This window comes from Triticum urartu, chromosome 4 (assembly GCF_003073215.2).
Source record: "Triticum urartu cultivar G1812 chromosome 4, Tu2.1, whole genome shotgun sequence".
NCBI lineage: Eukaryota > Viridiplantae > Streptophyta > Magnoliopsida > Poales > Poaceae > Triticum > Triticum urartu.
In genome coordinates this window covers 619,264,443-619,290,675 of record NC_053025.1, presented here as the reverse complement: position 1 = coordinate 619,290,675, position 26,233 = coordinate 619,264,443, and the positions used below count along the sequence as shown (strand labels likewise).

The window sequence follows — 26,233 nt, the reverse complement described above, 5'->3', positions numbered from 1 at the left end:
TCTACATCTACCTTCGGGATTAGTATTAGACCTAAATAATTGTTATTCGGTGCCAGCGTTGAGCATGAACATTATATCTGGATCTTGTTTAATGCGAGACGGTTATTCATTTAAATCAGAGAATAATGGTTGTTCTATTTATATGAGTAATATCTTTTATGGTCATGCACCCTTGAAGAGTGGTCTATTCTTATTGAATCTCGATAGTAGTAATACACATATTCATAATGTTGAAGCCAAAAGATGCAGAGTTGATAATGATAGTGCGACTTATTTGTGGCACTGCCGTTTAGGTCATATCGGGTAAAGCGCATGAAGAAACTCCATACTGATGGACTTTTGGAACCACTTGATTATGAATCACTTGGTACTTGCGAACCGTGCCTCATGGGCAAGATGACTAAAACACCATTCTCCGGTACTATGGAGAGAGCAACAGATTTGTTGGAAATCGTACATACAGATGTATGTGGTCCGATGAATATTAGGCTCGTGGCGGATATCGTTATTTTCTCACCTTCACAGATGACTTAAGCAGATATGGGTATATCTACTTAATGAAACACAAGTCTGAAACATTTGAAAAGTTCAAAGAATTTTAGAGTGAAGTTGAAAATCATCGTAACAAGAAAATAAAGTTTCTATGATCTGATCGTGGAGGAGAATATTTGAGTTACGAGTTTGGTGTACATTTGAAAAATTGTGGAATAGTTTCGCAACTCACGCCACCCGGAACACCACAGCGTAATGGTGTGTCCAAACTTCGTAATCGTACTTTACTAGATATGGTGCGATCTATGATGTCTCTTATTGATTTACCGCTATCGTTTTGGGGATACGCTCTAGAGACGACCGCATTCACGTTAAATAGGGCACCATCAAAATCCGTTGAGACGACGCCTTGTGAACTGTGGTTTGGCAAGAAACCAAAGTTGTCGTTTCTGAAAGTTTGGGGCTGCGATGCTTATGTGAAAAAGCTTCAACCTGATAAGCTCGAACCCAAATCGGAGAAATGTGTCTTCATAGGATATCCAAAGGAAACTATTGGATACACCTTCTATCACAGATCCGAAGGCAAGACTTTTGTTGCTAAATTCGGAAACTTTCTAGAGAAGGAGTTTCTCTCGAAAGAAGTGAGTGGGAGGAAAGTAGAACTTGACGAGGTAACTGTACCTGCTCCCTTACTGGAAAGTAGTACATCACAGAAAACTGTTTCAGTGACACCTACACCAGTTAGTGAAGAAGCTAATGATAATGATCATGAAACTTCAGATCAAGATACTACTGAACCTCGTAGATCAACCAAAGTGAGATCCGCGCCAGAGTGCTACGGTAATCCTGTTCTGGAAGTCATGCTACTAGATCATGATGAACCTACAAACTATGAAGAAGCGATGGTGAGCCCAGATTCCGCAAAATGGCTTGAAGCCATGAAATCTGAGATGGGATCCATGTATGAGAACAAAGTATGGACTTTGGTTGACTTGCCCGATGATCGGCAAGCGATTGAGAATAAATGGATCTTCAAGAAGAAGACTGACGCTGACGGTAATGTTACTGTCTACAAAGCTCGACTTGTCGCAAAAGGTTTTCGACAAGTTCAAGGGGTTGACTATGATGAGACCTTCTCACCCGTAGCGATGCTTAAGTCTGTCCGAATCATGTTAGCAATTGCCGCATTTTATGATTATGAAATTTGGCAAATGGATGTCAAAACTGCATTCCTGAATGGATTTCTGGAAGAAGAGTTGTATATGATGCAACCAGAAGGTTTTGTCGATTCAAAGGGAGCTAACAAAGTGTGCAAGCTCCAGCGATCCATTTATGGACTAGTGCAAGCCTCTCAGAGCTGGAATAAACGCTTTGATAGTGTGATCAAAGCATTTGGTTTTATACAGACTTTCGGAGAAGCCTGTATTTACAAGAAAGTGAGTGGGAGCTCTGTAGCATTTCTGATATTATATGTTGATGACATATTACTAATTGGAAATGATATAGAATTTCTGGATAGCATAAAGGGATACTTGAATAAGAGTTTTTCAATGAAAGACCTCGGTGAAGCTGCTTACATATTAGGCATAAAGATCTATAGAGATAGATCAAGACGCTTAATTGGACTTTCAGAAAGCACATACCTTGACAAAATTTTGAAGAAGTTCAAAATGGATCAAGCAAAGAAAGGGTTCTTGCCTGTGTTACAAGGTGTGAAGTTGAGTCAGACTCAATGCCCGACCACTGCAGAAGATAGAGAGAAAATGAAAGATGTTCCCTATGCTTCAGCCATAGCCTCTATCATGTATGCAATGCTGTGTACCAGACCTGATGTGTGCCTTGTTATAAGTTTAGCAGGGAGGTACCAAAGTAATCCAGGAATGGATCACTGGACAGCGGTCAAGAACATCCTGAAATACCTGAAAAGGACTAAGGATATGTTTCTCGTATATGGAGGTGACAAAGAGCTCATCATAAAAGGTTACATTGATGCGAGCTTTGACACTGATCCGGACGATTCTAAATCGCAAACCGGATACGTGTTTACATTAAACGGTGGAGCTGTCAGTTGGTGCAGTTCTAAACAAAGCGTCGTAGCGGGATCTACATGTGAAGCGGAGTACATAGTTGCTTCGGAAGCAGCGAACGAAGGAGTCTGGATGAAGGAGTTCATATCCGATCTAGGTGTCATACCTAGTGCATCGGGTCCAATGAAAATCTTTTGTGACAATACTGGTGCAATTGCCTTGGCAAAGGAATCCAGATTTCACAAGAGAACCAAGCACATCAAGAGACGCTTCAATTCCATCCGGGTTCTAGTCCAGGTGGGAGACATAGAGATTTGCAAGATACATACGGATCTGAATGTTGCAGATCCGTTGACTAAGCCTCTTCCACGAGCAAAACATGATCAGCACCAAGGCTCCATGGGTGTTAGAATCATTACTATGTAATCTAGATTATTGACTCTAGTGCAAGTGGGAAACTGAAGACTGAAGGAAATATGCCCTAGAGGCAATAATAAAGTTATTATTTATTTCCTTATATCATGATAAATGTTTATTATTCATGCTAGAATTGTATTAACCGGAAACATAATACATGTGTGAATACATAGACAAACTTAGTGTCACTAGTGTGCCTCTACTTGACTAGCTCGTTAATCAAAGATGGTTATGTTTCCTAACCATGAACAAAGAGTTGTTATTTTAGTAACGAGGTCAGATCATTAGTTGAATGATCTGATTGACATGACCCATTCCATTAGCTTAGCACTGATCGTTTAGTATGTTGCTATTGCTTTCTTCATGACTTATACATGTTCCTATGACTATGAGATTATGCAACTCCCATTTGCCGGAGGAACACTTTGGGTGCTACCAACGTCACAACATAACTGGGTGATTATAAAGGAGCATTACAGGTGTCTCCAAAGTACATGTTGGGTTGGCGTATTTCGAGATTAGATTTGTCACTCCGATTGTCGGAGAGGTATCTCTGGGGCCTCTCGGTAATGCACATCACATTAAGCCTTGCAAGCATTACAACTAATATGTTAGTTGTGAGATGATGTATTACGGAACGAGTAAAGAGATGCCGGTAACGAGATTGAACTAGGTATTGAGATACCAACGATCGAATCTCGGGCAAGTAACATACCGATGACAAAGGGAACAACGTATGTGTTATGCGGTCTGACCGATTAAAGATCTTCGTAGAATATGTAGGAGCCAATATGGGAATCCAGGTCCCGCTATTGGTTATTGACCGGAGATGTGTCTCAGTCATGTCTGCATTGTTCTCGAACCGTAGGGTCCGCACTTAACGTTACGATTGATAGGTATTATGAGTTTATGCATTTTGATGTACCAAAGTTAGTTCGGAGTCCCGGATGTGATCACGGACATGACGAGGAGTCTCGAAATGGTCGAGACATAAAGATTGATATATTGAAGCCTATATTTGGATATCGGAAGTGTTCCGGGTGAAATCGAGATTTTACCGGAGTACCGGGAGGTTACCGGAACCCCCCGGGAGCTATATGGGCCTTAGTGGGGCAGCCCAAGGTGGGCCGCGCGCCTCCCCCCTCCCCTAGTCCTATTAGGACAAGGAGAGTGGCCGCCCCCCTCTCTCTCTTTCCCCCTCGGGGAATCCTATTCCAACTAGGATTGGGGGGGGGGAGTCCTACTCCCGGTAGGAGTAGGACTCCTCCTGCGCCCTCCTCCTGGCCGGCCGCCCCCTCCCCCTTGGATCCTTTATATACGGGGGCAGGGGGGCACCTCTAGACACACAAGTTGATCCTTGAGATCGTTCCTTAGCCGTGTGCGGTGCCCCCTGCCACCATATTCCACCTCGATCATATTGTAGCGGTGCTTAGGCGAAGCCCTGCGACGGTAGAACATCAAGATCGTCACCACGCCGTCGTGCTGACGGAACTCCTCCCCGACGCTTTGCTGGATCGGAGCCCGGGGATCGTCATCGAGCTGTACGTGTGCTAAGAACTCGGAGGTGCCGGAGTAACGGTGCTTGGATCGGTCGGATCTGGGAAGACGTACGACTACTTCCTCTACGTTACGTCAACGCTTCCGCTGTCTGTCTACAAGGGTACGTAACAACACTCTCCCCTCTCGTTGCTATGCATCACCATGATCTTGCGTGTGCGTTGCTATGCATCACCATGATCTTGCGTGTGCGTAGGAAATTTTTTGAAATTACTGCGTTCCCCAACACCTACACCAGTAGATGAAGACGAAGAACCCATGGAGATTCGCCCGGAAGACTACATCATCATCGACGACACCGACTCGGACCCAGATGATAGCGATGATGACTATGTTGATGAAGCCGGAGCAGATATCATGGAGTCTGTAACCGGAGAATATTTCTAGTAGACCACCTCATCAGTAGTAGTAGTCCACCATGTAAATACAGTAGTCCGAGCACTTTTGCGATGGTTAGATCGATTGTATGCCCTTGTTTGATTGAATGAAGTGAATTGTTTGCTTTTGCCTCATGTGCATATGGGTAGTGTTTTCTCTTTAGACCCCCTCTATTCTTAAACCTCATTTTTTCTAAACCCTCAGATGCCTCTGAGACATGACCCCGGATTTACCTTTCCACCGGAGCTCACCCAGTTGATTTAGCAGCAGAAACATTGATGCAGTTGCTAGTCCAGAATCAGAATCAGGGGAACAACAACAACAACCCACCACCACCACCACCTGTTGATCACTTAGCCCGTTTTCTTAGGCTGAATCCGCCGGTGTTTTCTAGTAGCACCGAGCCGATAGTAGCAGATGATTGGCTCCGCAAGACAGCTAGAGAGTTGACCACAGCAGGATGCACAAATGCGGAGAAGGTGAAGTTTGCTGCACATCAACTAGAGGGACCCACAGCATCATGGTGGGAGAATTTCACAGCCACTTTCCCTGTCGACACTGTCACGTGGGACCAGTTTCAGTAGGCTTTTCGTACTGCCCATGTTTCAGCAGGAGCTATGGCCATGAAGAAGCGTGAGTTTCGCAACTTGCGCCAAGGAGGACGGACAGTTGGCCAGTATGTGGAGGACGAGTTGAGCATGCAGTTGATGATAGCAACCTTCAACAACTACCAGGAGTTGGTAGACCATGCTCTTATGATTGAAGGCAAGCAACAACAAATTGAGAACCGCAAGAGGAAGTATGGACAAGGGAAGTACAATTCTGGAGCTCAGCAGAAGCCACGTTTTACCCCTAGATCGGGAGGACATTTTCAGCATACCCATGGAGGAGGTAGCTCGCACAATCACAACGGCACCAAGAATGGTAATGGTAATGGAGGAAGCAACGGCCAGAACCGTACCAACCCATCAACCCCAGCCAAGAAAGACCTGAGCCAAGTCACTTGTTTTTAGTGCCAGAAGACTGGACATTATGCCAATGAATGTCCTGAAGGCCAGAATGGCAATGGAAGCTCTGGGAAGAAGCCGAACCCTTTCAACAAGGGACAGGTGAACCACGTTAACGTGGAGGAGGTTGAAGAGCAGCCGGATGCCGTAATCAGTAGGTTGTTGGTTAAGTCATTTACTACACTCGTTATTTTTGATATTGGTGCATCGCATTCATACATATCAAGGGGATTTGTCGATAAGTATAACTTGCCCACTAAGGTTCTTAGAACACCTATGCTAGTAAGCTCACCAGGAGCGGAGTATATGGCCAGTCAAGGATGTTTTCAAGTGCCATTGAGTATAGGTAGGCATGTGTTTCCCTCGGATCTAATCATTTTGGACTATGGACTATGAGGTGTATTGCGACGCTTCACGTCGGGGACTTGGAGCAGTGCTTATGCAGGAAGGGAGAGTTGTTTCATATGCCTCAAGATAGCTTAAACCGCACGAATTGAATTATGCCACGCATGATTTGGAGTTAGCAGACGTAGTGCATGCATTGAAAACATGGAGACATTTCCTCATTGGAAATCATTGTGAGGTGTACACGGATCACAAGAGTTTGAAATACATTTTCACGCAGAAGGAGTTAAACCTCAGACAAAGGAGATGGTTGGAGCTCATCAAGGATTATGATATGAGATTGCATTACCATCCCGGAAAGGCTAATGTAGTAGCTGACGCATTGAGCCGTAAGAGCCATGTTAATACACTAACGACGGGAGAAATACCAAAGGAGTTAGCCGAAAATCTTCGTGAGCTATGTTTGGAAATAGTTCCGAGAGGCTATGTAGCAGCATTGGAGATTCAGTCAACTTTGATGGATAGAATCAGAGAAGCCCAGAAGACTCACAAGGAGATTGCCTCTACAAAGGAGAAAATGAGCGAAGGGAAGGCTAAAGGATTTCGTGAGTATGAGCACGACACCCTATGGTTTGAAGACCGTGTTTATGTGCCCAATGACCCGGAGATCAGGAGGTTGATTCTGCAAGAGGCACATGATTCACCGTATTCGATTCACCCAGGAAATACCAAGATGTATTTGGATTTGAAGGATATCTTCTGGTGGACCGGAATGAAGAAAGACATTGCGGAGTATGTAGCAGTTTGTGATGTATATCAGAGAGTAAAAGCAGAGCATCAGAAGCCAGCAGGATTGCTACAACCATTGCCGATACCCGAATGGAAGTGGGATAAGTTAGGCATGGATTTTATCACGGGATTACCCACGACTCGTTCAGGCTATGACTCGATTTGGGTTGTAGTCGATCGTTTGACGAAAGTAGCTCATTTCATCCCGGTAAAGACCACTTACACCAGTGCTAAGTTGGCAAAGATATACATGACCAGGATTGTATGCTTACATGGAGTTCTGAGGAGTATAGTGTTAGATAGAGGAACCCAGTTTACCTCAAAGTTCTGGAATCAGTTGCACGAAACTTTGGGAACCAGACTAGAATTCAGCACAGCTTTTCATCCACAGACAGATGGACAGACCGAGAGAGTCAATCAGATTTTGGAGGACATGCTGAGAGCTTGTGCGCTAGATTATGGATCTAGTTGGGACGAGAATTTGCCGTATGCCGAGTTCTCTTACAACAACAGCTATCAATCCAGTTTAAAGATGGCCCCTTTCGAGGCCTTGTACGGAAGAAGGTGCAGGACACCATTGTCGTGGGATGAAGTTGGAGACCGCCAGTTGTTTGGACCTGATTTGATTAAGGAGTCTGAACAGAAGGCGAAATTGATTCGTGACAGGCTCAAGGTAGCCCAGTCCAGGCAAAAGAGTTATGCAGATTCTAAACGCAAGGAGACAGTTTACGAAGTTGGAGATAGAGTTTATCTTTGAGTATCCCCACTTCGAGGAACAAAGCGCTTTGGTGTTAAGGGAAAGTTAGCGCCACGTTTTGTAGGACCATACCGAGTATTGGAACGTATGGGAGAAGTGGCCTACAAGTTGGAATTGCTTGAAGGATTGTTAGGAGTTCATGATGTGTTCCACGTTTCCCAGTTGAAGAAGTGCCATGCAGAGATGGCTGACATACCCTTGAGAGACACAGTACCACTGGAAGCAATTCAGTTGGACAATGATTTGACCTATGAGGAGAAACCGGTTAAGATTCTAGAGTATGCCAGTCGAGTCACCCACAGCAAGGTTATCAAGTTTTGCAAGGTTCAGTGGAGCCACCACACGGAGGATGAAGCCACCTGGGAGCGAGAGGAAGATTTGCTCAAGGACCACCCTCACCTATTTTCTAGCCAACCCGAATCTCGAGGGCGAGATTCATCTTAAAGGGGGTAGGTTTGTAACATCCCAAATTTTCAATTTGGAATGTTATACATTAGATCATCATTGCATATCATATTTTATTTGCTTTTGGTTTTGATCCTAGAAATTCTATGCAACTCAAGGACCCACGAAGAGAGTTGGGGATTTCGTTATTTTCATATTTGAGTTTTCTCAAATTCTAAGAATAGGATCATTTTATTTTAATTATTTTATCATCAATTATTTCTATTACAAAAATATGAGAGAGGAAATAAAATGACTTTCCCAAAATAAAGAAATATTGAGGATTTAATAATAAAATCAAATAAGATTTTATTTCGGCATTTTTCATTATTTTATTTGAATTTAGGAAAAATGTGCATTTTTCAAAATTGCATTTAGGCCCCAAATAAATGTTCACCTGGTGCGGCTTGATTTTAGAAGCCCGGGAAAATTTATTTCCGGATTTTTGGAGTCCGTTTAGTATTTCTTTTATTTGTTTTTCTGCGCGGAATAATTAAAAAAACAAAACCGACCTACAGGTCGTGTTAGGCCCGGACTCCTCCGGGGCCGGCCTTTATAAGCCGGGGCACCCGACCCCCACAGCCCATCGAGCCGCCGCCGCCGCCCAAACCCGCCGCCGCCGCCACCCGCGCCACCGCCGACGCCGACTGCCCCGCGCCGCCGCCGCCGACTGCCGGAGCCCCGCCGCCGCCGCCGGAATCTCGCCGGAGTTGCCGATAGATTTTTTTTAGATGCTGGTTTTTTTTAGAAAACCGTTCGGTTTTTCCGACAGTTTTGTCGTTTTTTTAGTTTTGGTTTTTTTAAATAGATCGGTTTTTCTGATTTATTTAATTAGCGAGCGTTCATCCGTTCGTTCTAGCGAAGCGTTCGTCGTTTTTCTTTTTGTCGGATTAAACCCGTGATTTTTCTGCTCGCGATTCCTGATCCGATTTTCGTTTTAGTATAACTTTTCGCTCGTTTATCAGAATCAGGCAATTCAAGCGCCTGGAGTTTCGTCTCGAAACCCTCTATCCGTTTAACCAACTTAAACAAGTTTTTGCCACTGTAAAAATTACCCTAGATCCAGAATAGTAAACGAAGCCTGTTTTTTTTGCCATTTGACTTTTGTTGCTTCGTCTGATTTGATTCTTTTTGCAAACCGGAGTTCTTAAGTTGAACCTTCTGGTTAGATCTCTTATTTGAGTTTACCTGTGCATTAGATGAATACTTATTGTATGCTTGTTTGTTTGTCTGCGATAGAATACCCGGAGTGCGCCGCCTGTTACTTCGAATCTCTAGGTTTCGCGGATCATCAGCAAGGCAAGTAACACTTTGATCATACCTCCTACTACCCAATTTTATTGCATTAGATCAATCCTCAAACATTAGATCTAAGTAAATTGTGGCATGAGAAGTAGTTGAGGTAGTACCTATTACCTGTTTATTATTAAACCTTTGGGAGTTACTTCTACGTTTTCCTATTGTGCCATGCTATGCTAGTAGACGTGGATTGGGTGAGTGATATCCATGACAGATGTGAGTTGGTTAATTAATGGTTTATCTAAGGTGGCAACTTAAACACACATCTGGGTGTATTGAGGTACCTGGGTATTTCAGGATTGCCTGTTTTTCTTTATGGACCGCCACCCAGGCCCAAAGGGATCATGAGATTTTTCGTACTAGAAACTTCCGTGTGCAGCCACAAGCTATTATGGGCTCTAGCATAGTTGATTAAGTCGTGCGAACTCTTACAGGGTAGACTAGCAGATGTACGGGAGAGTAGGTGTAATGGTCTATCCATCGTAAGGTGCTAGCGCTTCTGAAAGACTGTGTCTCGGTCATCCGTCTTCTCAAACACCATGTAGTGCGAGAAACCAAACGGAGGCGATCGAGTCTTGTGGGGAAAAGTGCGCAAACCTCTGCAGAGTGTATAAACTAATCATGGTTTGTCGTGTCCCTGGTTATGGACATCTTGAGTATCTAGTACTTGGATTATCATGTGAATCTCAACATGTTACTCTAAAATTTAATTTTGTTAGGTTTTGTTTAATGATGATGCTTAATTGGGATTGAGGATGCTGTCAACCATTCTCAATGTTTAACAACTACCATGATAGTTAAATAAAATGTATTCCTTTGCAGTAGGGAAAAATTGGCTTTACGCAAAACTGTAACCATAGAGCTTTCCACCAGCCAAATATGCATATAGTATAGCTGTTTCATTCCATTACTCTCTATGTGTTACCTTGCCAGCATATTCCATGTGCTGACCCATTTCGGGCTGCAACGTTAATGTTGCAGACTTTTCAGACGACGATTAAGGAGTTTTTAGGTCGTGGGTTCTATACTCAGTGATGTCGTTGGAGTTGATGGACTCACTTATCTTCCAAGCCTTCCGCTGTTATCGTTGTTAGATGGCCTTAAGCCATATTTATTGTAATAAGTTCTCTATTGAGACACTTGATGTAATAAGTGTGTGATTGCTACTCTGTTATAAATCCTTCAAGTGTTGTGTGGTGTCAGCATTACTGATCCAGGGATGACACCTGAGCACAGAGATCAGACCGTTTGAGTTCTGGTCGCTACATCAGGGGAAGGTGTTTCGCTCTCCATCATCTCCGGAAGAAGATCCCCCGAAGACGAACTCTGTCGAGAAGGGCTACGATCCGGACTACAATTTATAAGCATCGGTTATTGTCTTCGGAAGTAAGGTAGGATATTTTCACTATTAAGTACTTTTTGATTACTTACAGCTCGGTAGAGGGCTGATCCCCGCGCGGACATTGTGCGGCAAGAATACCCTCCGAGACAGGACCCTCTGGCGAAGATTTCTTCTCCCGTTTGTAAACCTTAGTTTCCGGATCTTCAGAGGTAGTCCTCTTCCTTCCCTGGGGAGAGGGAATGTCAGATTCTTCCCTGGTTATCCTCCCTCGCGGAGGCGCTCATTCCCCCGGCTGGGACAAGTAGCGAGTGAGGCCCTCTTTCGGCCTCTTTATTTCCCCCTTCATCTTCCTTTGAGGGCACTTGATAAGGCGCCGGCTCGAGCATTTTGTCTAGTACCGGATTGTCCAAGCCTTCAGGAAGGGGGGCCGAACACCTGATCATCTTTGCCTTTGTTATCCAGTCCTGGTCAAAGAGCGACTTTTTAGAATGATGTCATGATAAATAAAAGGACAGCGTGTTCGGCCATGGGATTACTTACTTGGGTATCGGGGCGGTTGTAGCTCAAACCCACATCTTCGGTGGTGTCCGGAAACTCTATTTGGGGTCCGAAGAACGATTTGTACATCTCTTCGAGCGTCATGCCGAGGAAGTGCTGAATAGCTCGCGGTCCTTCCGGGTTGAATTCCCACATACGGAGGGGCCGACGTTTGCAAGGCTGGACTCGACGAACTAGCATAACTTGCATTACCATAACCAGGCTGAAGTCTCTCTCAAAGAGATCTCAAATGCGGCTCTGCAATATTGGCACATCCTTTGCTAGACCCCAGCTCAGCCCCCTACTAATCCATGACATCAGTTGCGGTGGGGGCCTGAGCGAAAGGTAGGGGCTGCAACCCACTTGGCACTTCGGGGAGCTGTGATGTAAAACCACTCCCGCTGCCACAAACTGGACACCTCTGTGAAGGAACCCTCTGGCCATGGGACACCGGCGATTTTGCTTATTAAAGCCCCTCCGCACTCTATGTGCCGCCCCTCGATCATCTTCGGCTTCACATTGAAGGTCTTGAGCCACAGGCCGAAGTGAGGGGTAATGCGAAGGAAGGCCTCACATACGACAATAAACGACGAGATGTGAAGAAGGGAATCCGGGGCCAGATAGTGGAAATCCAGCCCATAATAGAACATAAGCCCCCTAACAAAGGGATCCAGAGCGAGGCCTAGTCCTCGGAGGAAGTGAGAGATGAACACGACACTCTCGGTGGGTTCGGGAGTAGGGATAACCTGCCTCGGGCAGGCAGCCTATGCAAAATTTCGGCGGTCAGATATCTGGCCTCTCTCAGCTTCTTGATGTCCTCCTCTGTGATGGAGGAAGGCATCCACCGACCTTGAAGGTTGGATCCGGACATGGTTGAAGGTCCGAAGCGACTGACCTGAGCCTTGGGTGTTGAAACTCGAGGCGGGGGAAGGATTCGATTGAGCACGAGGGGAAAAAAAGGACAGGCCTCGCCCTCTCTATAAAGAAGGTGAATATCAAGCGTCCTCCTTGTGGCCATTTGGGACTTGCCTAAGATCTAGGAGTCATACCAACATGCACGATTGGGTTACCCACGTCCGTATTGATGAGAATCCCGTAATAAGGGGGACACGATCTCTGCTTTGACAAGACGTGTCAGAAAAACCGCCTCGCAATATGCGCAGCGCTGGTTGAGAAAAATGGTTCAAATAAAGACAGAGCCATGGCATGATGTCGTGCTGTCAAAACGTGCCAGCAGATTAGACTTGTGGAAATATTATTCTCTCTACGATGGGGTGTGGAACTTGTTTTGCAGAGCCGGACACTATCCTTGTGTTCAAAAATCTTCCATGGAGTATTTGGAGAAGAACCCGCCTTGCAATGCCGAAGACAATACTGCGCGCCAGACTCATCGTCATTGAAGCCTGGTTCAGGGGCTACTGAGGGAGTCCTAGATTAGGGGGTCTCCGGACAGCCGGACTATATCCTTCGGCCCGACTGTTGGACTATGAAGATACAAGATTGAAGACTTTGTCCCGTGTCCGGATGGGACTCTCCTTGGCGTGGAAGGCAAGCTAGGCAATACGGATATGGGGATCTCCTCCCTTGTAACCGACCTTGTGTAACCCTAACCACCTCCGGTGTCTATATAAACCGGAGGGTTTAGTCCGTAGGACAACAGACAATCATACCATAGGCTAGCTTCTAGGGTTTAGCCTCTACGATCTCGTGGTAGATCAACTCTTGTAATACTCATATCATCAAGAACAATCAAGCAGGACGTAGGGTATTACCTCCATCAAGAGGGCCCGAACCTGGGTAAACATCTTGTCCCCTGCCTCCTGTTACCATCTGCCTTAGACGCACAGTTCGGGACCCCCTACCCGAGATCCGCCGGTTTTGACACCGACAGTAGGCACCCTTGTATAAACCACACATTGGTTTTATTTAGGGTGTGTTTTATTGAGGAACCAAATGGAATGAGACGGAATGTCATGGTTCCATTTCAAAGGAATGGTTTGGTTTTATTCCTGTGTTTAGTTGAACCTAAACATGGAATAGAATGGTCTTGTCATAGTGTTTGGCTGGAGAGGTAGAATGTGGCAATTTTGATTCAAGTCAACTCTTCAATGGACATGGTGAGATTACCTCTCATAATTAGATGTTGTACAATTAAACAATACAACCTTTGCATTTTCAACAATATGCTAAAAAACTTAGCAACATTTTAATTGTAACTACAACGCAAACAATTCACATAGCACACACACACAAGTAGTAACAAAGTACAATCATAACCAATACACTCGTAGTGTTGGGATGTCACATAGTACATGTAGATGAAAAACATGGGAACACCCATGCACGCTCTGTAAGTTCTACCATGATAGCATATAAGTCGTATGATCAAACTACTAGATAGGCACAAGGAGAATTCATTAAAAATGACAATATCGATATAATAATGTCACAAGATTGCAGATATAAATTGAATCCATGCTGCAATAAAAAAATAAATCCAATTGTGAATAGCACCAGATTTCAAAATTTGTTGTGGATAATAACATTGGTAGCGTAGGCACTTCCTTATGAGAAAGTGGATGAGGAAAATCTAGGGTGGTTGGGGTTGTATTGCTTAGGCACGTTTACTTCAATTTTTCAAGATTAGCACTAGTTGGTTATGTTTACTTCAACTAATCGACTAATAGATCAATTTTTATTTAGTGCATGCATTAGTTGAGTGATATTAGCAAGTAGGGTAGTTAACTTATAATTCCTATCTTATTTACTTAATCTCGTTTATGTAAAACATAATATTGCATTTGTAGTGGCGATGAGGGGAATTTTTCGTTGGCCTGGTTTGGGTGTGGCAACCAATTCTCTTGTATTGCTTAATTATCCCTGAACTAGCTACTCGCAGGCAGTGAAAATAATCATGATATCAACTTGAGGTTTTGTTTTTTAGGAAACCATGATTTGGAGAATATATCCAATCTTCAAATGATTAGAATGGTTCCAACTACAGAAATACAGTGGCAAATAATCATGAACCCTTTACATTTCTTACAATGTTGGCACGCTACAGCTGTCATGTCACAATCACTTCAAAGTTCAACATGGAGTATGTATGCAGTGAGAACAATTAATTGAAAGGAAAATAGGCAATGGTACCAGTGTTTGAACGATAGTATGCTCCTAGCTTCAAGATTGCAGCAAAAATAATCATGAAAATCCGAGCTTCTCTTAAACATTGAGGCAATATTAGTATCTCATGTAATAATATTTCACTTCCAACTGAAATTGGAGTATATATCAAGTGAATTTTAGGGAATATATCTAACATCACCAATGGTCTAATGATTCCAACCTAAAAAACACAGTGAAAATAATCAATAACTAACTAACACACTGTTGGGGAATGTTGTAATTTCAAAAAAATTCCTACGCACACGCAAGATCATGGTGATGCATAGCAACGAGAGGGGAGAGTATCGTCTATGTACCCTCGTAGACCATAAGCGGAAGCGTTATGAGAACGCGATTGATGTAGTCGAACGTCTTCACGATCTGACCGATCCAAGTACCGAACGCACGGCACCTCCGAGTTCAGCACACGTTCAGCTCGATGACGTCCCACGAACTCCGATCCAGCAGAGCTTCATGGGAGAGTTCCGTCAACACGACGGCGTGATGACGGTGATGATGTTGCTATCGACGCAGGGCTTCGCCTAAGCACCGCTACGATATGATCAAGGTTTATTATGATGGAGGGGGCACCGCACACGGCTTGAAACAATCAACTTGTGTGTTCTAGGTGCCCCCTGCCCCCGTATATAAAGGAGCAAAGGGGGAGGCCGGCCGGCCCTCCTAGGGCGTGCCAGGAGGAGGAATCCTCCTCCTAGTAGGAGTAGGAATTCCTACTCCTACTAGGAGGAGGAAAGGAAGGGGGAAGGGGAGAAGGAAGGAGAGGGAGGAAATGAGGAAAGGGCCCCCCCCCTAGTCCAATTCGGTTTGGGCTAGGGGGGCCGCGCGCCCTGCCTCCTCTCTTCCACCACTTGGCCCATGAGGCCCAATACTTCTTCCCCGTATTCCCGTAACTCTCCGGTACTCCGAAAAATACCCGAATCACTCGGATCCTTTCCGATGTCAGAATATAGTCGTCCAATATATCGATCTTTACGTCTCGACCATTTCGAGACTCCTCGTCATGTCCTTGATCTCATCAGGGACTCCGAACTATCTTAGGTATATCAAATCACATAAACTCATAATACAGATCGTTAAGCGTGCGGACCCTATGGGTTCGAGAACTATGTAGACATGATCGATACACGTCTCCGATCAATAACCAATAGTGGAACCTGGATGTTCATATTGGCTCCTACATATTCTACGAAGATCTTTATCAGTCAAACCGCATAACAACATACGTTGTTCCCTTTGTCATCGGTATGTTACTTGCCCGAGATTCGATCGTCGGATCTCAATACCTAGTTCAATCTCGTTACTGGCAAGTCTCTTTACTCGTTCCGTAATGCTACATCCCGTAACTAACTCATTAGCTACATTGCTTGCAAGGCTTATAGTGATGTACAGTACAGAGAGGGCCCAGAGATACCTCTTCGACAATCGGAGTGACAAATCCTAATCTCGATCTATGCCAACTCAACAAACACCATTGGAGACACCTGTAGAGCACCTTTATAATCACCCAGTTACGTTGTGATGTTTGGTAGCACACAAAGTGTTCCTCCGGAATTCGGGAGTTGCATAATCTCATAGTCATAGGAACATGTATAAGTCATGAGAAAGCAATAGCAACAAACTAAACGATCATCGTGCTAAGCTAATGGATGGGTCAAGTCAATCACATCATTCTCTAATGATGTGATCCCGTTAATCAAATGACAACTCATGTCTATGGTTAGGAAACATAACCATCATTGATTCAACGAGCTAGTCAAGTAGAGGCAAACTAGTGACACTCTGTTTGTCTATGTATTCACACATGTACTAAGTTTCCGGTTAATACAATTCTAGCATGAATAATAAACATTTATCATGATATAAGGAAATATAAATAATAACTTTATTATTGCCTCTAGGGCATATTTCCTTCACACACTGCTACAAAACCAATAGGTATTTTCCCATGTTTCTTTTAGCCTCAAAGTATTTATTAACTGGTTGTAGTGCCTCGTTGTTTCTTCACAATGGTGTGTGTCATATATGTATTAGAGTTATGTTGTAATAATGTTTGCATGTTGTATTGTTGGCATACATCATGTACATGTACTGTATGGCCTAGAACCAATGAAATGCACAAATTGCATTTGGTTCATTACGTCCTTCTTGAGATAACCATGCACATAATATTTTTATATTTTTGCCCTAATAGCATGGAGTCAATTCGCAAGCTTACAGATACATACTAGTAAGTTATACGTGCATTGCATGCACATGAGAGCAGAAAATCAAAGTGTGACAAACGATCAAGGTACTATAGTGTATAGGTAAATAAAAGAATTGAGGCACGTGCATGAAGTCCAAGATGCGGATTTAACTCTCTTGGTCCATTTCACAAAATAACAAATTATAGCCACAAAATACTCGAAAATTGCAATATATATACTACATAAACTCACGTGAAATATACCGATCACATTTTTTGTAGGAGGTGTGTATTTTAAGTACCTCGCATTGAAACTCTTAGTAGAAAATAACATGAATACCTAATGTTGCATCACAAAGATAAATGAGATTTATGAAGTACATCCGTAGCCTCAAATAGAACAAAAATTACCAAGTAAAAATGACTACCATTTTTATCAGAAATAGAACTAATATAGGTTTTAAGTTTGAAAGAGTTTAGAGCAAAGTAGAAGTTTGTTTCTGGTTCGTGCATAATGTCCATTAGGCTTAAACTCAAGCGCACAATCTTCTAGATAGTACACGTAGTAGAGTCCGATACAGTAAACATGATATACAATGGATAACACTGCTCAGATGTTCAACCTCTTTACCGTCAGATCGGCTTCATCCAACGGCCAATATTCAAGGTTATTCACTATATAGTGGTATAAAAGAACATATGCCTCAGTTTCTACATTAAGCATACTGAAGCAGTGTTGCGTCTCATACAAAATCACAGAGGGAAAGCGTACTGCTTCTTCGGTTGGTCTAGATTCATTGATAGAAAACATGCAACATGGAGTAAAATTACTCCCTCCGTTCCAAAATATAAGGTGTATTAGTTTTTCCAAAAGTCAAACATGTGCACGTTTGACCAATTGTGAGAAAAAAGTACTAAAAAATACCAAATTTGTATCATTAGATCCATCACGAAAAGTATTTTTATATTTTATTTATTTTGTATTGTAGATGTTGATATTTTATTCTATAATCTTGGTCAATTAAACATACATAAGTCTAACCTGTATGGAAACTGACGCACCTCATATTCTGGAACAGAGGGAGTACTCATGAAATAATTGTTTTTTCATCCAAGAACAAACATTGGGATTGGTTTGAAGGCAGCCTCACAAGTGTTGGAACCGCAGCCCTTTTTCACTCTCGGCTAGAGATAGAAGAAGACACAAGACATAAAAAATTTCGGACCGGCGCACGAACGTCGCCACGGGCGCACAAACGCTCCAATCCTTTTCTTTTTACAGTGGCTATATTGCTACACTCGGCTCCACACCATCTTCACGGTGACTAACAGCTGCTTAAATAACACACGGCCACACACATCAGAGCCACCCACACACTAACCAACTAGAACGCCACACGGGCCACTAACCCATGGCCTGGCTAACAAACTATGCATGCACACAACTAATTCTATGCATGTGCACATCACACGCAAAGCTAGCTACCACGCAACCGTGCCACACTGTGATCCGTATAGCCCGGCCGCGCGTATGGCATGCACTCGTACGCGCTCAACACAGCTGGACCAACTGATCCCTATGCCCACGCCTTGCATAGACCGCATATGACGCACCCGACGACGGTCGTCATCGCTGGAGCATGGCTTATTGCCAACACTCACTTTCTAAACCATGACCTTGCCGTTGCTGAAGTTGTTGCAACTCCTATCGTTGTTGTCGTCACGAGTGTGGCCCAGCCCGCGGATCCGACCTGGCGCAACGACGCCGGTCACACCGCCACGGACGACTCCGGCGACACACGTCTAGCGTCCCTCTACGCCCCGCATGTCCCGCGTGCACCCGACGTGCCCGACGCCCCAGTACGTCCCGCATGTCCCGCGCGCACCTGACGCGCCCGACGAGCCCGACCACACCATGCGTCCCGCCCGTCCCGCGCGCATCCGACGTGCCCGACGAGCCCGGCTGCACCAGACGCTCACCGCGTGCCGCCCTCCGCGTCCGCCATGGCAGCCACCAGCGACAAACGCCGGAAGGATGTAGCCGAACTCAAGCACGGACTTGAGCACAACGGCGACATACGCCTCCTCCCAACGTCAACCACACGCTCGTACGCGCGCTCGCGGTCTCGACGCGCCCGGCGCGTCCAGTGTGCACCCATAAAACGCACCGGTCGCGCCCTACTCGTCGCCGCGGCTTATTGCCCTGCACCGTCGCGGCCTCCATGCCGCCATGCAGTGCCTCCACGCCGCCACGCCGTGCTGCGCCGCCGCGCCACCACGTAGCGCCTCGGCGGCCTCCGCGGTCGCCGCACGTACGACGTCACCGCCCACCGCCTCCGCCACGCGCCATGACAGCCACCGCGCCGCCCACCTCCATGGGCCGACACACGGCCCGAAGCTCCGTTGCGCAGCTGCCGGCGAGCGCCGCCATCGCTGCCACGCCTCCGGCACGGCAAGCACGCCCAAGACACCAAGCTCATGATACCAAATGTTGGAACCGCATCCCTCTCTCACTCTCGGCTAGAGGTAGAAGAAGACACAAGACAAACTTTGTCTTGTGTCTTCTTCTACCTCTAGCCGAGAGTGAGAGAGTTAGTTTGTCTTGTGTCTTCTTCTACCTCTAGCCGAGAGTGAGAGAGGGCTGCGGTTCCAACAACAAGGCATACTTGACAATTTTCTCCGGTCCTTGTCCAACAATATGCTTATTTGAAGGGCTTGCAGGAAATCTTCCATTTGTGCAACCCACGACTCCATAAGCACCAGAGCTCCTTGATAATGATCGAATGCTTCGCATGAAAACAAATAATATTAAAAAAATTGTAAGGTCCACAAAGCGCCGACTTGGAAATATTCATGTCCGAGAGCATACGTCATAGTAGATGTCGACAGTGAAGGAGCTACGGAGGAAGAGCTGAGGGGGCGAATGACAAAATATAATTTTCTGGAGGGGCCAAAAACTGCATTTCTCTGAATTTGTGCCGCCCAAAATATAGTTTCTTCATATAAAATTGATGGGCTGGGGGGGGGGGGGGGGGGGGGGGGGGGGGGGGGCGCATACCCCCTTCAGCAATAGCCGTAGCTCCGCCAGTGGATGGCGACCATCTCATAAAATCCTAACGTACACTGTTACAACCAAACCAGAGAGGAATAACATCTTAATTTTTTTTGGCTAGAACATACTCAAACAACACATGATTATTAGTTTCAATTTCAACGCAGTAGAGGTTGGTAGTGTCACCCACATGGCATCTCATCATCAAGTTATCTCTGGCTAAACATCTATTTCGGGCTAACAGCCGTAGGAAAATATGTTTTTTTTGGTGGGACGAAAATCTTCCGTAAGTAAGGAGCACTGCCATAGCGGATTGCACAAAAGTTAATGAATTGGTAAAAGGAACTATACAAGTATAAATACCAGATGAATGCATGTTCCAGACGAGTGTCCAGCTCATCAGTAATACTATATACGTATATACAAATTTTCAAATCCAGCCATGGCTGACATGTTCTCATCAACACAACTCCTAAAGGGAAGTTTGAGATCAATCCCATGTCACACTTTAGCCACAATACTTTTTTGTTAATTATTAATAATAGGTAAAGACCACAATGGGTGGCTAGGAACACGTGACCACACCAAACATGAGTCTAGTTCCTTTTGTTAATTTCCAAGAGAATCAACTTTAGTAGCTTATGTACTTGTCCAACAAAACCATAAAGGTTTTTTTTTCTCGGTAGATGGAGAGAGGTTATCTTTATGACCAACCAATTTCACCCCGTGTTGTCACCTCCGACAAAGTATCTTTTGGTCCACGAGGCAGGAGCCCGTCAAGCTAAGATCAAAATCCTCGATTGGAATGCCTAGCTACACCACCGCAATCATGTTTCCTACAAACCATGCCCCAATTAGCCAAGTGCTACTTGTGGCTATCATCTACATTTCCCATATTTCTCCCAAGAAAAATCTACATTTCCCATGAAAGAAATGAGACATTCGTGTACTTTTTTATATTAATGGGAAATTTCCTAAGAATGGAATTTCATCACAAAAGACGAGTAAGGAATTGAAACAATGGTAGCCTGAAGAAGAATCAGTTTTACTCCACAAAAAGTTTGCTTCTTCCTCCAACCTGCAATGCTTTTGGTAATTTTGTCTAGAGTAATGTAAAGGTGCGTCTAAATTCTAAAAATGATTTTCTAAAAAAAGAAGGATATTAAAAAGGGAAGGAGTCAATTTTACAGCAACAAATTTGAACATAAGCTCTAGATTACTAGCCATCTAATCACTTTTGTGGTGATCTAGTTTCATACCAGAAGGATTCTCAAAACATGCCAGAATTCACTTTAGGTTCCTAGCATTCTTATCCTCCTTAATGAACATAATGGTCTCATCATCATATTACAAGTAGGGAAATATATACATTTATAGCATTTCTCATGTCCCACCATTTTTGCACACCAAGAATGAGATTAGGTAGAAGGCCTCTAATAATATTATGCAAACCATCTTTTTTCTAACATTTTGCTAAAAACATCAACTATTAGATAAAAAGTAGGGTGGGTGGGGTGGGGGGGGGGGGGTCTCCTTGTTTTAAACCGGTACCAGCTACGAAATAACCATTGTTCTCCTCATTAATCATAATACGAAAAGATCCATTAGGGAGTCCAGAATCTCCCTTGCCCCGGAGCCCTCTACGAATGCAAAATTCTACCTTTCATGATAGCGGTTTGATTGGAGAAAATTAACGTATCTGCTATACCAGGGAAATTCGATAGTCATTGCTTCACCGATATCGTTCCCTAAGCTTATGGGTCTGATTCTTTTTTCCTCTTTTCCCTCGCATCAGGTTCTTTAATTAGGATCCCCACAAAAAAAGGTTCTTTAATTAGGAATCAGCAACTTACGTTGACTGAGTTAACTTGTACTTCATATGTTCCGCATCAACAACTCATGTGTTAGCTACATATTAGAGAATATGTAATAAGAACATGTTGATGTCGAGCGAGATGTATATATCGCTATCGCATTTGACCGTGGTTTTAGTATAGACGGTCACAGTAAGAGAACCATCATGCGTGCAGGCCGGCACCACAAGGATATATTCGCAACAGCAACAACAGCGGCTCGCTTTCTCTCCACTTTAAATTTGTGCCGGCCGACCTCCCAAAAGTGCTTTGTTTTCCATCCATCTTTCCATTCTCGGTCCTTCCAATTCCTGTCCTCTCATCTTCCTCCACCCTACTTTTGCTGCTCACACATGTTTCTTCAATTGTTCAAGGTTAGTAGTGCTAGCTGCAGGTCAAGTTCATTTCAATCAATTTTGGAAAAACTTTCCTTGAAACCGATCGGTCGAACGGCGGTCGATGCATGATCTTTATTTAGTGCATGCACCAGTCGAGTCCATTGATATATATATATATTCTTGAGATGTTGTTAATACCAGAGCTATGCATGCAACACGATTAGTTCCGTAGCTAGCTTGTTTGTTTAGCTTGAGATATGCTTTATGGTTGTGAAACAGAATCTTGCGTTTGTGGTGGTGGTGAGGAGAATCTTTGGCTGGCCTGCTTTGGGTGGTCGCCGCCACTCTGTTAATATTCCTTGGAACTAGCTAGCTTGCAACATACTCAGAGCAGGGCAGAGCATAGGGTGCTCCATAGCCCATACCAGCCAGCAGAAAAGGTACTGGCTAGATATATTGTTCGATCTCTCTCTCCGGCCGGCCGACCTTTGGTTGGTTGATGCAAAGTTGCCTAGCTACGCGTGCAGATTAATTATCAAGCCTCATGGTCGTCGTCGTCGGCTTATAAACATCCATTGCTGCTGGACCGTCAGACCTTCAAGTAGGAGCTAGCTCCAGTTGGTTTGCTTGCTTGATTGGCGATGAACGGTGCGGCGCTAGACAACGTGATCCGGCGGCTGCTGGAGGTGCGGCGGGGGCGGCCGGGGAAGCAGCAAGTGCAGCAGGTGCAGCTGGGCGAGGGGGAGATCCGGCAGCTCTGCGGCGCCGCCAAGGACGTCTTCATGCGCCAGCCCAACCTGCTCCAGCTCGACGCCCCCATCAAGATCGCCGGTACGCACCAGCTGCCTGCCTCCATAATCCCTAACCAAACCCCGATTACAGTATTACTTTCACTACATCATGGTGGACTTTGATCTGGTTAGTGCGTTAGTTGGTAGGAGCACCGCCAGTCCGTGTCCGTCACTACCGGCCGATAAATATGCCTTGTTTTCACTCAGAGTTTACCAAGTCTAAAACTGTGCGTCTCGTCACGTTTACCTGCCCAATGACTATGAGATCATCTCACATACTATTCATGGATGATTGATTTCACCCATTGGTACTGTTGTTTAGGTCCATTCATGTCTACTTACACCTATAATTTTGTATATTTACAAGTCGGTGCTGCTAGCCGTCTGATATAATCCTCCATATTCTCCCACCTCTGCGTGAATCTCAACCCAAAGATGAGACGGAGATAAGAATATAGAATCTCAATGGCCTAAGATTAGTAAAACAGTTTTGCTAAGTCTTAATCGGCCGAGACTTCGTTATGTCTTAATTGATGCTATCTTTCTTTGATTTTGCATGAAGATTCACACAAGAAACTTCTTTCCAGTTTTTCCTTTTTTTATATACTAATCCAGTACTCCCTCCCTCCGAAAATAAATGTTTTAGCTTTTTACTAACTTTAGTATAAAGTTGTCCTAGAGTTGAGACACTAATTTTAGAACGGAGGGAATATATCACTTGACTGAGACTTGATTAAGTCTCAGTTAACCGAAGACCTAGCCTTAGTAAAATCAGTGTTTTGTTATGTTTTATTTTACCTTTTAGCTCGGTTGTGAATTAACCGACTCATGTTGTCACGCGGCAGGTGACATCCACGGGCAGTACACGGATCTCATCCGACTCTTCGAGCTGGGCGGCTTCCCGCCGCAGCACAAGTACCTGTTCCTGGGCGACTACGTGGACCGCGGCAAGCAGAGCATCGAGACCATCTGCCTGCTGCTCGCCTACAAGCTCCGGTACCCGGAGCACTTCTTCCTCCTCCGCGGCAACCACGAGTGCGCCTCCGTCAACCGCGTCTACGGCTTCTACGACGAGTGCAAGCGCCGCTACTCCGTCCGCCTCTGGCGCCACTTCTCCGACTGCTTCAACTGCATGCCCGTCGCCGCCCTCGTCGAGTCGCGCATCCTCTGCATGCACGGCGGCCTCTCCCCGGACCTCCGCCACATCCGCGACATCGCCGGCCTCCCCAGGCCAGTCGACGTCCCCGACACCGGCCTCCTCTGCGACCTCCTCTGGTCCGACCCCGGCGGCGCCGCGGGGTGGGGGCCCAATGAGAGGGGCGTGTCGTACACGTTCGGGGCGGACGTGGTGGCGGCCTTCATGGAGAGGCACGACCTGGACCTCGTGTGCCGGGCGCACCAGGTGGTGGAGGACGGCTACGAGTTCTTCGCCGGGAGGAGGATGGTCACCGTCTTCTCCGCGCCCAACTACTGCGGCGAGTTCGACAACGCCGGCGCCCTCATGTGCGTCGACGACGACCTCACCTGCTCGTTCCAGATACTCAAGCCCGCGGACAACAGGCAGCGGCGTTTCGCCTTCGGCATGGGATCATCCGCATCTACTACTAGCAGGGGGATCCGATCACCGTGGTGCTAATAATTAATATGCATGCTTTGCTTGGTCAAAACGGATGCATGCAATAAACCCATCCATCTTTGATTTCGATCCTTGGCAATTTTGTATACCACAGTTTTTTGTATACAACAGTAAGAGTTTTCTTGCATGTATTCGCAAAAAAAAAGAGTTTTCTTGCATGCATGCATGGTGTAGCTCACATAAACAACAGGAAAAGCAAGGCTTGTATTTCATTTGGAGGCATCCGGACACTCTTTTTGTAGGGTTATATAAACTAATGTCATGCAAATTTAGTTTTGTTGGGTTTGCTTGCATCTACCCCTATACATTTGCCTTTGATATCAGTTCAGATACGATTACAATGAAGAGTGAACCGTGCCCGCACACCAAGCGTTGGACGTAGACATTTTGTCAGCTGTTGCCCTTCTTTTCTACTAAAGCAAACAAAGATGACAAAGGTTATGCTGCGACAAAAAGTATCAGCCAAGCAAGCCAAGTATCCAGTCCAACCCATGGGAAACTGAAACATGTTACCAGCGTGAATACTATGTATCCATCTCTGTGAGCAATACGAGCCAATTCTTCCGACAACTTAAAAAACAAGCCATCTCCTCCACAACTTTTCTCATAAGCTGCCTCTTATATTCACTGAGGGGACGACTTCTAAACTATATATATGTAGGGCTCGCCAACGGGAGTAACCGAGGTGGGCACTGGGCAGGCCCAGCAGTAGCATCGTTTTCACTTTTTGCGTTGTCATTGTGTGAATGTAGCACCGGTTTATGTGGTTTGTTCAATTTTCCAGGTTTCTTGTTTCTATGTTTCTTTTCTTATGTTTTTCTTTTTTCCATTTGTTTTGTCTCTCTTTGTAATGTTTTTCACAAATCCATGAAATTTTTTATATTTGTGAATGTTATTTGAATTGACAAACAATTTTCAATTCAGAAATATTTTTAATTTGTCAATATTTTATTGAATTTTGCAAACATTATTCAGTATCAAGGACCTTTCTTTAAATATTCATGAATATTTTTTAAATTCATTAATAGTTCGTTGAATCAGTGAACATTTTTCAAGTCCACAAACAGTTTTCAAATCTGAGAATATATACTTTTAAACTAAATTTCTTTTTAATCTAAGAAGAATTTTTCAAATTCATGTTTTTTTTAATTCACAAACATTTTCGAAACCCTTGAACTCATAATATCGAAATAGTTGCCCTGGGTTGGGGGAATACTCCTATGTGAGTCCAATGGCTTTATTCGTTGTTTTCCTATCTATCATTTTAGACATTTATAATTCTACCATTTTATAGGACGGAATTTAATGAATTAGGTCTATACGAACTAAAACTAGGAAGTTATAGTTTTTCTATCCATAAATGCTATTCTAGTTCAACCCCCGATTGTTTTGTTTCGGTATTACTTGAATATGGGTGTGTGACTTGTTAGATGAACACTTTATTTTAAAAAATAATAATTTTTTTATTTTGCAAACATTTTTGAATTCATGAACAATTTAAAATTTTTGGTATTTTTTGAATTCGTCAACTTGTTTTTAAATATATGAGCATTTTTAAATTCACAAAAAATATGGAAACGTTTTGAAATTCACAAGTACTGTTTGAATTCACAAATTGTTTTCAAATTCATGATTTTTTTTAAATTTTGGAATATGTTTTCAAATACATAAACATTTTAGAAGTTTAGAATTTTCTTTTCAAATTCTTGAACGGTTCAAGAATTTGCTAAAATATTTATTAATTTAATCATGAGAGAAAACCAAAAAAGGACAACCCCGCTCTAAGAAGCTTCTATAAATT

The 26,233-nt window shown here is 44.2% G+C and overlaps 1 protein-coding gene across 3 annotated transcripts; it reads left to right on the top strand.

The window, feature by feature from the left end:
• The first annotated feature begins 21,894 nt into the window (after window positions 1–21,894).
• LOC125553280 (serine/threonine-protein phosphatase PP1-like) lies at window positions 21,895–24,721 on the top strand. Of its 3 annotated transcripts, XM_048717100.1 has the most exons (4): window positions 21,895–22,041; window positions 22,285–22,445; window positions 22,533–22,836; window positions 23,642–24,721. In XM_048717100.1, the coding sequence occupies exons 3-4, from the start codon at window positions 22,647–22,649 to the stop codon at window positions 24,430–24,432; spliced, it is 981 nt and encodes a 326-aa protein (XP_048573057.1). In that variant the 5' UTR covers window positions 21,895–22,041; window positions 22,285–22,445; window positions 22,533–22,646; the 3' UTR covers window positions 24,433–24,721. The 3 variants fall into 3 exon arrangements, with proteins under 3 accessions (XP_048573057.1, XP_048573055.1, XP_048573056.1); XM_048717098.1 differs by having other exon boundaries at window positions 22,285–22,836; XM_048717099.1 differs by lacking the exon at window positions 21,895–22,041 and having other exon boundaries at window positions 22,208–22,836.
• The last annotated feature ends 1,512 nt before the right edge of the window (window positions 24,722–26,233 follow it).

Coding starts and splice junctions, on each gene's coding strand:
- LOC125553280 (XM_048717100.1), top strand. CDS start 22,647: ATGAACGGTGCGGCGCTAGACAACGTGATCCGGCGGCTGCTGGAGGTG. Junction 22,837..23,641: donor CGCCCCCATCAAGATCGCCG/GTACGCACCAGC, acceptor GTCACGCGGCAG/GTGACATCCACGGGCAGTAC.